This window comes from Chlorocebus sabaeus, chromosome 7, assembly GCF_047675955.1.
Source record: "Chlorocebus sabaeus isolate Y175 chromosome 7, mChlSab1.0.hap1, whole genome shotgun sequence".
NCBI classification, from domain to species: domain Eukaryota; kingdom Metazoa; phylum Chordata; class Mammalia; order Primates; family Cercopithecidae; genus Chlorocebus; species Chlorocebus sabaeus.
In genome coordinates, this window is record NC_132910.1 from 38231440 (window position 1) to 38245246 (window position 13807).

General features: G+C 36.4%; 1 protein-coding gene across 11 annotated transcripts in view; it reads left to right on the forward strand.

Annotated features, from left to right (window-relative positions):
- The window catches only part of PTPN13 (protein tyrosine phosphatase non-receptor type 13), a 221670-nt gene that overhangs the window by 169745 nt on the left and 38118 nt on the right, over positions 1 to 13807 (forward strand). For all 11 annotated transcript variants that reach the window (XM_037986516.2, XM_007999154.3, XM_007999157.3 and 8 more), the window contains 9 exons: positions 1141 to 1355; positions 1473 to 1571; positions 3395 to 3759; positions 5000 to 5183; positions 6928 to 7086; positions 7599 to 7770; positions 7870 to 8080; positions 11799 to 11869; positions 13595 to 13656. In XM_037986516.2, coding sequence (XP_037842444.2) covers positions 1141 to 1355; positions 1473 to 1571; positions 3395 to 3759; positions 5000 to 5183; positions 6928 to 7086; positions 7599 to 7770; positions 7870 to 8080; positions 11799 to 11869; positions 13595 to 13656 — 1538 coding nt within the window. The remainder of the gene's footprint in view (positions 1 to 1140; positions 1356 to 1472; positions 1572 to 3394; positions 3760 to 4999; positions 5184 to 6927; positions 7087 to 7598; positions 7771 to 7869; positions 8081 to 11798; positions 11870 to 13594; positions 13657 to 13807) is intronic.

Sequence of the window (13807 nt, forward strand, 5' to 3'; positions counted from 1 at the left end):
ATGCTGAGATGCCTTCAAACCCATGTGAAACCTTGACCCTTAGATTTTTTTTTTTTTTTTTTTTTTTTTTTTTTTTTTTTTTTTTTTTTTGAGATGGAGTCTCGTTCTGTCACCCAGGCTGGAGTGCAGTGGTGCAATCTTAGCTCACTGCAACCTCCACCCCTGGGTTCAAGCTATTCTCCTGGCTCAGCTTCCCGAGTAGCTGGGATTATAGGCACACACCACCACACCTGGCTAATTTTTGTATTTTTAGTAAAGACAGAGTTTCGCCATGTTGGCCAAACTGGCCTTGAACTCCTGACCTCAGGTGATCCACCCTCCTCAACCTCCCAAAATGCTAGGATTATAGGCATGAGCCACCACACCTAGCCCCATCATTCTTTCTTTAAATCAGTTTGGTTTTTTTTTTTAAACACCCAAATCAACCATGAGCAAAGACTTTAAATATGTTTTTAAATTATTTTCTGGTTATTGTTCTTTTAATTTATTTAACTGATAAGAAATTTATTGAAATATTGCAATTTATCTAAGTTAAATTACACCTTCCCAGAATATTACAATGTCAGTTTATTTCCACATAACCTCCTCTAACGTTTATTTTGTTCTTCTTTTCATCTTTCTCACAATGTATACCTGAATTTCTCCCATATCTGTCCTTCCGTGGAATTTCCCCTTTTTTTTTTTAATCTATTGTCATACTTTGTTTTGTTTTGCTTTTGTAGAGATTGGATCTCACTGTATTGCCCAGGCTGGTCTCAAACTCCTGGGTTCAAGCAACCCTCCTTCTTCGGCCTCCCAAAGTACTGGGGTTATAGGCATGAGATGCTGTGCCCAACCATAGTGTCTTTTAAAATACATGAGTTTGATGCATAATTCCATTTTCAGAATCCTACTTTCAGAATTCTCCTTCCTAATCAAACAGCTTAGTTCATGCAGTTAGTCGATAAGATTTCTTAATGATGGAAATAGACTGTAGAATACGGCTTCAGTATACTATAAGAGTGCAGTAAGTACATACAGAGCTCTAAATATGGGAAAATAGACTTTTTAAAATGTGTCTAGAAGTATATATGTTTGTATGTTCATATGTAAACACTGCATGTTAACAATATCTCAATTTTTTTATATCTTTTTCTCCAGAAAATACATTTGAGGTAAAATTGTTTAAAAATAGCTCAGGTCTAGGATTCAGTTTCTCTCGAGAAGATAATCTTATACCGGAGCAAATTAATGCCAGCATAGTAAGGGTTAAAAAGCTCTTTCCTGGACAGCCAGCAGCAGAAAGTGGAAAAATTGATGTAGGAGATGTTATCTTGAAAGTGAATGGAGCCTCTTTGAAAGGACTATCACAGCAGGTGAGCCCCTAGCATGTGGAGTATAGCATTTTTAATGATGAGATGGATTGGCCTTTCAAAATGATTTCATAATGCTGGCTTAACCGTACCTTCATTTGTCATTCATGATATCCCCAGGAAGTTATATCTGCTCTCAGGGGAACTGCTCCAGAAGTGTTCTTGCTTCTCTGCAGACCTCCACCTGGTGTGCTACCGGAAATTGATACTGCACTTTTGGTGAGACTTATGAAAAGTAATTTACATTTTTATAGCATATCAACTTAGCAACTAGCTAATTCAGCTGTGGTGGTTTCATCATGAATTGTTCTCCTGGGTTTCATACCTGGCTACTTGTTTTAGGTAGGCGTGTTATCTTGTATGTGACAACTTCTTTGAATGTATTCCATATTTGTATAATAATATAAAGTAATTTACTTCACCTTCTCTTCTCCCCTTTCCAATTCTGCAATTCTAAGATTTTGGGGATTTGTTTCCTAAGCATAAATAGAAACAGAAAAATACATAAAGTAATGTTACAAAAACCTTTTGTCTATTTCTCCATTGAACCAAACAAGGAAAAGTGATTCTTATTCTGAGCTAGTTTGGATTAAAATGAGAATTCTTCAGAATTTTAGCCTTTTTTAACACAAAGTCACAGAGAAAGGGATATGTTTATCCATTTCCCTTTTTTACATCAAGGAATAGCTGAGGGATCCAAAATGGTGACTTATAAATTATTTACTGACAGGTAGGAATCTGAATGTAACCGAATTTAGATTTGACTGCTCACGGCTCAGAAGCCGTACACAAGAAACAAGGGTTGGTAGGAAGAGAAGCAGGTTTATTTGGAAAGCCAGCAAACTGAGAAGATGGTCATCCTAAAATACTATCTTAAGTCAGTACAGATTTCAGTCTCTTTTTAAGTTAAGGGCAAGAGGAAGAGAAGGGGATTGAGATCAAGAGGTGACCGAAGACCACAGACATCTGGGTGCCAGCAAGGGCCCGAGGAGGTTGGGAACCTCTTTGTCCTTAGTCAGGTGACAAAGCTCCTATAAATCTTTAACATAACATAGATAGTTGTTTACATACTTCTTCTTTGATCCCAGAGTTACTTTTTAAAACTACATGATTGCTATTTTTGCATATTATCTCAGTGCTCTAAAATTATCCTTGCCTACGTGCAGAAATGGATAAAGGCCTCTTAAACAAAAGTGGAGTTAGTTGTGTTCATTATTGCTGTTTCAGTGTTACATAGACATAGATGATACTGTTCTCATTAAAGAAAGACTGCTTTTGGCCTGTCTACTTAAAATAGCCTTCTGCTACCGGTGAATAGTGACTCCTGGGTATGAAAGGCAGGATTATCTGGGCCAGAAGTTTTAACCCTTATTATGGGGGAAGAGGAAAATAATATTATTAGGAGAACATTAATAGGAAAATAACATTTCTGTGAGATGCATTATAAATAGCATTTTAAAAAACTACATTGATTTGAGGCACCAGATAGGAAAAAGTGAATGGAACTCTCTTGATGTGCATATAAGTTGGTATCAGTTTTTAGAAAACAATTTGGAAATACTTAAATAGCCTATTAAAAATGTGCTATATTCTGACAGTATAGAAAATTACAAAGTAATAGAAACTCGGGTAAAAATTTACATACAAAGAGGTTCTTCTAGATTCCAATGAAAAGCTAGAAACAACTCTATGTCCAATAAAAGGAGAAGGCAGAAATAAAGGTATAGCCATCCACTGGACCATTATACAGGTATTAAAATTGTTTTAAAGTATATTTAAGGACTTAAGAAAATATTTATGATAGAACCCTAATTTTTGAAAATATGAGACAAAATACATATTACTCTAGTTCTAACTCAAGATATAAATTGTACAATATTAACTGTTTTATATATTATTTTCTCTAGTGAACATAAATTACTTTTATTATCAGAAAATTCAATGCATATTTTAGTAGAAAGTTGTTCAATGGTTTATTTTCAAATAAATGCTTCTAAAATTCATAGAATGGTCACGAATCTCTTTAAATGTGTCCATTACAGACCCCACTTCAGTCTCCAGCACAAGTACTTCCAAACAGCAGTAAAGACTCTTCTCAACCATCATGTGTGGAACAAAGCACCAGCTCAGATGAAAATGAAATGTCTGACAAAAGCAAGAAACACTGCAAGTCCCCATCCAGAAGAGACAGTTACAGTGACAGCAGTGGGAGTGGAGAAGATGACTTAGTGACAGCTCCAGCAAACATATCAAATTCGACCTGGAGTTCAGCTTTGCATCAGACTCTAAGCAGCATGGTATCACAGGCACAGAGTCATCATGAAGCACCCAAGAGTCAAGAAGATACCATTTGTACCATGTTTTACTATCCTCAGAAAATTCCCAGTAAACCAGAGTTTGAGGACAGGTATCATCAATATAATGTGAACAGCTCAAAGCAACTGGTTGTTTTTATTAGCAGTAGCAGCAACATGCATTTCTCTAAGAATGAAATGTATGTATCTGTGACCTTCACAGTGGTTAGGCAGAGGATGACTCTATTGGATGTCTAGCTATTGTGACTGATAAAGTTTTAGTTAGCAAACCAATAAGCTCTCTAGTCAATCAGCCTGAGTCTTTCTTCCCTCTTGAGCATATTTACTGGTAACTAAGAAAGTTATCTGTATTTCACCATTAATCATACTACTTAAACAGAAACAGAAGAGACTTATTTAGGCAGTAACACAGTGGGAGAGTAGGGACCAGAAATATAGAGGGGAGATAAGGGCAGAGAGTTTGCAAAAGGTAAGACAAAGAATATGGGGAAAAGAAGAAATGATTGAAAACATAGAAGCATACAAAGAGAAAGACTACATCAATACATCACATAATTATTCATACATTTTACTCCTTGTTTATGTCTTTGTATCTATCCACACCCAACCATATTTGTTCAAGTTTTTTTCCTTCGTATTTTATCCAAAATAACCACAGGAGTCAGACTTTTATTCTTCTTTCTTCTTTTCCTTATTATGTTGAAACACACATTAAGCTTCTGATAACATTAGCTTCAACTTTGAATTAACAACTAGAAATCAAAGAATTCTATTTAACCTATCTTGCTGACTTTATGCAACTTAAAGAGCTTCGTCAAAATAGAACCTAGGCCGGTGCAATGGCTCACATCTGTAATCCCAGCATTTTGGGAGGCCAAGGCAGGCAGCTTGCTTGAGCTCAGGAGTTTGAGACCAGCCTGGGCAACATGGCAAAACTCCATCTCTACTAAAAATACAAAAATTAGTTGGGTATGGTGACACACACCTGTAATCCCAGCTACGCAGATGGCTGTGGCAGGAGAATCACTTGACCCTGGGAGGCAGAGGTTGCAGTGAACCGCGATTTCACCACTGCACTCCAGCCAGGGCAAGAGAGTGAGACCCTGTCTCAAAAAAAAAAAAAAAGAACCTAGACAGAGAATAAATTATTGTTAATTTTAGCATTTAACAGATATGGAGTAAATTCATAGTCCAGAGTCATACAAAAAGTAACTAGGATCTCAGTTCAAATCAGACATGAATATTTGTTAAGCATTTTCTGTTTCTGGCACAAACTTACCATATTGACATTGAAATGTATCTGAAAATAGTCTTACTTCTTTGTCTCTGTAGTAATCCTTCTTCCCCTCTACCACCGGATATGGCTCCTGGGCAGAATTACCAACCCCAATCAGAATCTGCTTCCTCTAATTCGACGGATAAGTATCATATACATCACATTTCTGAACCAACTAGACAAGAAAACTGGACGCCTTTGAAAAATGATTTGGAAAATCACCTTGAAGACTTTGAGCTGGTAAGTTGTTTTCTCTATATTTAAAAAAAAAAAAAAAATCCATATTTTTTAAAAGAAGGTGTGTTCATAAAGTTTCCCTTTAGGGAAAAAGCTATCTTTTAAAATAGCTTCATATCTGTGTCTAATAAATGGACAACATATCTGGTATGTTTCTATGCTGAGAAATTAAGAAATAAAGCAAAACGACCTGAGTATAAATCCTGATTCTACCACTGACTTGCGACAATTTGGCAGACTCCTATGGACCAATCGCTTAATTCTTCTGAGTCTTGGTAGCTTTGACTATAAAATGGAGCAAGTTACCTCACAGAACTGTGGTGAAGATTAAATGAAATAACATATGTAAAGCACCTAGTATAGTATCTGCTACAGAGGAGACCCTTAGTAAATATTAGTTTTGTCTGCTTCTCAAATTCTGATGAGTTACCTATTTAATTTTTAACCAAGTTTGAATGTAAGTTTTTTCCTCCTCCACACTTTTTGTGTGTGCTCAAATGGCATCCTTTACATTGTAATAATAATCCTAGAACTTCTAAACCTACAAATAAGATCTGGAAACAAAATTTCCAAGTATAATATCCTTTACATTGATTGAAAGTTGGCCTTTTTAAATACTGCTTTTATTATCCAAGTAATAAATGTTTATTGTAGAAAAACTATTAAACAGAGAAGAAGATTAAAGCCACTATAATCTTATTACCCCAAAACTGTTAACGTTTTGGAGCTAAGTTTCCAGGTACTTTTTTTTTTTTTTTTTTGCCTATAATTGTGCATGTGTGTATTGGAGATGAGGGGTGTGCAGCATCTACATCTTCAGTTTCATTCTTAGCAGTGGAGTAAAAATAATCTTTAATTTTTCTTAGAAATCTTTCACCCTTGTAAGCAACCTCTGTGTCTCATTTGAAATCTTTTAAAAGTATATTTTGGCCGGGCGCGGTGGCTCAAGCCTGTAATCCCAGCACTTTGGGAGGCCGAGGCGGGCGGATCACAAGGTCAGGAGATCGAGAACATCCTGGCTAACACCGTGAAACCCCGTCTCTACTAAAAAAAAAAAAAATACGAAAAACCAGCCGGGCGAGGTGGCGGCGCCTGTAGTCCCGGCTACTCGGGAGGCTGAGGCAGGAGAATAGCGTGAACCCGGGGGGCGGAGCTTGCAGTGAGCCGAGATAGCGCCACTGCACTCCAGCCTGGGGCACAGAGCAAGACTCCGTCTCAAAAAAAAAAAAAAAAAAAAAAGTATATTTTATTTATACAATAAAATTAATAAGATTGTGATAATCACCAAAAGACTTCATATTTTTACCAAAAAAAAAAAATCTTTTTGTGACTCTTTGCATCTGTTTAGAAATATGTGGCTCTTTGCATTTTAGAAATATATGAATTTTTTTTCTGAACCTTTCCTCCAAAAAGTATTCTGCGATCATCAAAGTATAACCACTATTGTGTCCTTATTTATCCTAAAAATGTAAGAATGAAAGCATGAGTAAATTCTGTCTCTGTTGTCTCTAGACAAACACATAATGTTGTACTTAAACTTAACTTTTACATGGGATGCAGTCAGGGGACAGTCTGTCTAGAATCAGACAGACTGTCTAGAGTCAGACAGACTTGACTTCTCCACTTGGACAAGTTAAGTAACCTTTTAAGGTTTGACTTTCTCCTCTGTTAAGTGAAATAATAGTCACCTTTCTGTTTGTCTATAGTGCAGAATACACAACTTGAAAGTATTATTTTCTTCCTTTAGGAAGTAGAACTCCTCATTACCTTAATTAAATCAGAAAAAGGAAGCCTGGGTTTTACAGTAACCAAAGGCAATCAGAGAATTGGTTGTTATGTTCATGATGTCATACAGGATCCAGCCAAAAGTGATGGAAGGCTAAAACCTGGGGACCGGCTCATAAAGGTGAGACATTTAAGAGGAATGGATTATTTGTGTAAATGTAGACAAAGAGCAAGCCAAAAAAAGAAGGTTGAATTATTGTAATACTGTATTTCTCTATTCGGTTTATGCTTTCTATTTCCACCACTTAAAAGTAAAGGCCTTTATATCGTTAACAGTTTGGGAAATTATTTTTAATTTGAAAGTCCCTTTAATGTCAGTTATGGCATAAAACAAGCTATCTTAGGTCTCAGGGCCTGAAAGTTTAAATTACTTAGAGGATGAATTTCCTGGATTTGCAAAATAATGATGCATTTGTTAGGGATTTAACATTATTATTTCATTGTAATGGCTTGATCGTTGCGCCTATGATTTCCATAATAAAGGGGATTACCAATAAATTAGACATCACTGTTGTGAATCTCTTACTAGCCAAAATATATTATAAATTAGGAAGATTATTATATTTTCTTGGCAATTTAGCTTCTCTTTTCTAAACATTGTGATTCTCACTTGCTTCTTTCTTGGTTTTGTAGGTTAATGATACGGATGTTACTAATATGACTCATACAGATGCAGTTAATCTGCTCAGAGCTGCATCCAAAACAGTCAGATTACTTATTGGACGAGTTCTGGAATTACCCAGAATACCAATGTTGCCTCATTTGCTACCGGACATAACACTAACGTGCAACAAAGAGGAGTTGGGTAATGAAGAGTCAAACTTTGTACAATATGATTATCTTGGTTAGCTTAAGAGTAAGTACTCTTATGACTGAGAAAACAAATATTTTCTATTCTTTCAAGGTTTTTCCTTATCTGGAGGTCATGACAGCCTTTATCAAGTGGTATATATTAGTGATATTAATCCAAGGTCCATCGCAGCCATTGAGGGTAATCTCCAGCTATTAGATGTCATCCATTATGTGAATGGAGTCAGCACACAAGGAATGACCTTGGAGGAAGTTAACAGAGCATTAGACATGTCATTTCCTTCACTGGTATTGAAAGCAACAAGGTACTCTGCAATTATTTATGAGTTTTGATTGTGCATGTGTGTGCATATCAGGTCATTGATTATACTTACATTCTCCGAAATTATATTACTGAATTAGTAATTCATAGACTACATTGGCAGGACTTAATAAATTTAAAACAGACTTCTTCATAGGCGATTTTGAGAACACTAAGGGAATAATAGAATGGTTACCACATTTATCAGTTAGGATGTTTTCACTTGCAAGTAATAGAAAATAGAACTCAAATTTTGTTTAAACAAGAGAGGGAATTTATTGGGAATTTTTCTTTTTCTTTTTTAGACAGAGTTTCACTCTTGTTGCCCAGGCTGGAGTGCAGTCGTGCAATCTTGGCTCACTGCAACCTCCACCTCCCAGGTTCAAGCGATTCTCCTGCCTCAGCCTCCCGAGTAGCTGGGACTAGAGGTACCCGCCATCACACCTGGCTAATTTTTGTATTTTTAGTAGAGACGCGGTTTCACCATGTTGGCCAGGCTGGTCACGAACTCCTGATCTCAGGTGATCCCCCCGCCTTGGCCTCCCAAAGTGCTGGGATTATAGGCATGAGCCACCCTGCCCAGCCCCAGATTTATTGGTTTATATTGGACTTTTAAAATTCCAGAGATAAGGTGGTCATCAGGTGAAATCTGATCAGGGCTCTATCTTATTTGCTACTGTTAGTTATTTCCTCCTCCCTGTATTAGTTTTCTTTATGATAATCAAATGACTACATGATTTTCATACTTCCCACCTATATACCACATCACATCACCTAAAGCAGTCTTCAAACAGAAATCTCACCAATCACTACTATTCAAGCAAGTAGCGTTTTGCCTAAATTAAGGTCAATCTCTAAGTTGGAAGCAAGGGATAAGAATATGCAGGTGCTCCTCATACAGTGGGGTTACATCCCAGTAAACTCATGGTAAATTGAAAATATCATAAGTCAAAACCGCATTTAAAATACCTAGCCTACCAAACATCACAGCTTATTAGCCTAGGCTAGCCTACTGTAAACAGTTTTACATTACTTACATTACATTATCCTACAGTTGTGTAGGATACACAAAGCTTAAATGTTGAATATCTCATGTAATTTATTGAATACTGTACTGGAAATGAAACACAGGATGATTGTATGGATATTCAAAGTATGGTTTCTACCAAATGCGTGTCACTTTTACAGTGTCATAAAGCTGCACCATTTTAAGTTGGGGACCATCAGTATTGATTGGCTTAAGCCAGTCCTGGCTCATTCCCAGAGCTGGGATAGGATTAATCCTACTGGAACCTCATGCCTGCTACCCCTGAGGCATAGAACTACCACATCTACTCAACCTTATACAGTTTCACATTGTAAAAAAATGCTAATAGCAACTTTGCTTTCACTTACAATGGAAATAGATTGAGAAAATGTATTAGTTTCCTATTACTATTGTAAAAAATTACTATAAGTTTAGTGGCTTAAAATAACACAAGTTTATTATATTAACGTTCTAAAGGTCTGAAATACAAAATGGGCCTTCCTGTGGTAAAATCAAGGTGTCAGCAGGGCTGCATTCCTTCTGTAGGTCCCAGTAGAAAATCTATTTTCCACCCTGTAGAGACTCCCCATACACCTTGGTTTATGGCTCACTTCCGTCTTCAAAGCCAGCAACTGCAGCACCCTCTGCTTCTGCTGCCATATCTCTTTCTCTGACTCAGACTTTCCTGCCTCCCTCTTTCACTTATTCGGACCCCTGTGATTATAATGGGCCCACCCAGATAATCCAAAATAACCTCCCCATATCAAAATCTGAACCTAATCATATCTACAGTTTCTTTTGCCATATAAATAGTAATATCTTCAGAGGTTCTGAGGATTAGAACAGAATCATTAGAACATAAACATCTTGGAAGAGGATTATTCTGCCTACCACAATTTACAGGAATCCAGGCTTTCTAGATTACAGACTTAAGTTATATAAAGGGAAATTCACATTTTTGTTTGTGAATTATTTCTTTTATAGTATGGGGACTTGTTGGTCAAATCATTGATTATAAACTTATTTATTCCTTCTGAACCTGTAAATTAGATTGTGTACTTTTTTTCCCCTTGAACATAGTCTTTGACTTGATTCCTTCATATATTATCTAAAAATTGGATTGGCATACAATTGTTTTCATAGGTCTACTTGAATGTTAATTAGGAAGGAAGGGAAGTCTTCAAACAACCTGGAAAGTATTTCTGTGGAAATTAATATTTTTGCTAACTTTAAGTCCAACTGAATATTTTGCCTCAAAATTAGTAGAGCACTCTTCAGCCCAGCCTTGAAGTAATTTTCTTTTGTCCTTCTGCTTTTATCTTAGCTGTAGTCACCAAAAATACAGTCATGGTAGTCACAATTACTTTCTCCTTCATTCTTCGTCTAGCTCTCTCTTCATTGTGTGTGTCTGCCCTCTTTTATTAAAGCCCATAGGGTAGCAATAATGGAGGGATGTATATTTGTAGTAATTATCTGTATGTCCACTTTCTAGAGACTCCTTATACTCCTTGGTTTATGACCTCCTTCCATAAAGGGAACTGTAAAGGGTTTGGAATTTTACTGTACTTGCAAGCTAATAAGTTAGCCTGTCTTTGTTACATGGATGCTAACAGAAGACATAAAACTCCTGAATCAGAGATAAAAGACTATTACTAATGCATAGCAAGCAGCGTGAGCATGGCATCCGTGTCAGTTCTACTTGTCTTCCAGGTCCCATAAAAATGACATATGTGGGCCTGTGGATTTGTACACATGCAATGGGTTGTATTATAGGAGAGGAATGCTTTAAGAAGAGCCTTGGGAACCCACCATTTTATAGCAGTCTGTAAGAAAGCCTGTTTTTGTTGGAGGAGAGAAGTTACCACATCCTTCATGGTTGCTCACTGCAGATACAACCTTAAGAAGTGGCCCAGATAAAAAAAAAGGTCAGGACCTTGCATTTTGGGGCTAGTCAGCAAGAACATACAAGGGTACTCAGAACTTGAAATATATTGCCTCTCCCAATACTGTACACCTTAGGCAACTCCCCTTTTCTCTCAATTATCAGCAACAATAAGATTGCATACTAATCTTCTATTTCTAAGGTGCTATCTTTTTGGCTGTTTTGTACTTTGGGTGGCACCATTCTTCTTATAGTCCTTTGAATAGAAATATTTCATCTAGATTTTCACTTTAATTTAAAAGAAAAACACGTATCTAGGGCTTTAGATATATAAAACTTAATGATCTGTGACTTCTAAGTTATCTTTGAACTATTGACTAAGTAACAGTGAACTGAGTTATTAGATAATGAATATTAGCAGTGTTTTCAATAGAAGGGGAAATAGGGTGATATGTTAAACTGAAGCCCAGAGAAAAACTACGTAAAGAAGTGATTCTTAACCTTTTCTGGGTCAAGAATATCTCCCGGGCCAGGCGCAGTGGCTCACACCTGTAATCTCAGCACTTGGGGAGGCCTAGGCAGGTGGATTGCTTGAACTCAGGAGTTCGAGACCAGCCTGGGCAACATGACAAAACCCCATCTCTACAAAAAATACAAAAAAATAGCTGAGCATGGTGGCACATGCCTGTGGTCCCAGCTACTTGGGAGGCTGAGGTGGGAGCATTGCTTGAGGCCACGAGGATTGCTTGGGCCTGGGAGGTCGAGGCTACAATGTGCCAAGATGATTTGCAGTTGTCTTTTTTTACAACACAGAAATGATCTTCCAGTGGTCCCCAGTTCAAAGAGGTCTGCTGTTTCAGCTCCAAAGCCAACCAAAAGCAATGGTAAGGATATATTCATTTTACTGTACTCTACTACGGTAATGGGAATGTAAAATGGCACATCCATTTTGGAAAACAGCTTGACAATTTCTTAAAAATTTTAACTTACACCTAAAATATAATCCAGCTTTTCCACTGCCAGCTGTTCACTTGAAGAAAGTAAGCCTATATTCTACATTAAAACTTGTACCGAAATGTTTCTAGAGGTTACTTGTAATAGCCAAAATTTGAAACAACTCAAATGTCCAAAATCTATTGAATTGATAAACCAATTGTAGTATATCCAAACAATGAAAAACCACACAGCAATAAAAAGGAATGAACTGTTGATACAAGCAAAAAAAGTAATTAAAATAACCTCATAATAAATGTTCTGAGTTAAATAAGCCAGAGCAAAAAAAAATAGTTCATACTGTATGATTCTATTACAGAGTTGTAGACAATGCAAATTATAGTGACAGCAGCTCGGTGGTTATGTAGGGCAAACAGGGAAGGAAGCATTTAGGGGAACAGGAGAGAGAGATTACAAATAATAAACTATTATGTTTTGTACTATGCCAATGTGATTATTTTGAACCAGTGGTGTATTATTGCTATATTTTTTATTTTTCTTAGAAGTTTAATAATATTTTTCTTGCAAGGAATATTAAAACCCATTCTCGGACTCTATGTAACATCATCCACAGAATTCTAAAGATTTGTCTATAAAAATTCCATCTCAGTTTTTATCTTTCTAGGCAGAATTATTTTAGGGTCATTCCCAAATAGAGGTTCTTAAATGTACTTACCTATATTTGTTTCTTTCTTTGTTTTCTTATAAAGTTTTCCAAACTCTACCGTATTTTTCTCAGTCTCTTGAAAATATAATTTAATGAATGAAGTATGTTTAAATATGTGATGTTTTAGCTGTAAGTGAAACATAATCTCCTTTTTTAATATATTGAATTGTAGTAATGATAGCTAAGGATTAAAATTAACATTTGACTTAAAAATATATTAAAAGTTCTTTTCTGTTTTATCCATAATTTATTTTCCTGTATTGAATTGATAGTCTTTTTGAAATCAGACTTTAAAAAGCTTACTACCTTATTTTAAATAGTAAACTGAACATAGTTAAGCACCTGTGATGGCTCACCCGTTCAAAGGGAGAAATTATAATCAGTGTCTCACACGAACCATTCAGCCCAAACTAGCTTTTATGTGAACTATTTTCTTTTAAGAAATTAGCTTTTTCCTCACGCCTGTAATCCCAGCACTTTGCAAGGCTAAGGCGGGCAGATCACAAGGTCAGGAGATTGAGACCATCCTGGCCAACATGGTGAAATCCCGTCTCTGCTAAAAATACAAAAATTAGCTGGGCATGGTGGTGCATGCCTGTAATCCCAGATACTTGGGAGGCTGAGGCAGCAGAATCACTTGAACCAGGGAGTCGGAGGTTGCAGTGAGCTGAGATTGCGCCTGGCAACAGAGCGTGACTCTGTCTGGAAAAAAAAAAAAGAAAAGAAAAGAAATTAGCTTTTTCCTTGGGATAAACCCCCAAAATATTAAAGCTTTGGAATCAAATAATATTCCATTTATTTGGTTTTTAATCATTTTGTAATATGAATTATTTTAGTATACTAATAAAAATAACAACATCCCAGAAATGTGAGTTTTCTTTAATTATTTTGATATCCCTCTTGTGGTTTGGATTGGCTCATCCCCTTACTTCCTATATTGTCCTTTCAGGTTCCTACAGCATGGGATCTTGCAGCCAGCCTGCCCTCACTCCTAATGATTCATTGTCCACGGTAAGAAAAAGTCCACCCTCTTTCATGTCATACCTCCTTATCTAAGTAACAGCATGTTTGTGTTTTGAACCAAATTGATTTCATATTTAAATATTTGTCTTCTTTAGATATTCATATTAATAGTAAGGCTATATTTTACTGAACTAATAGG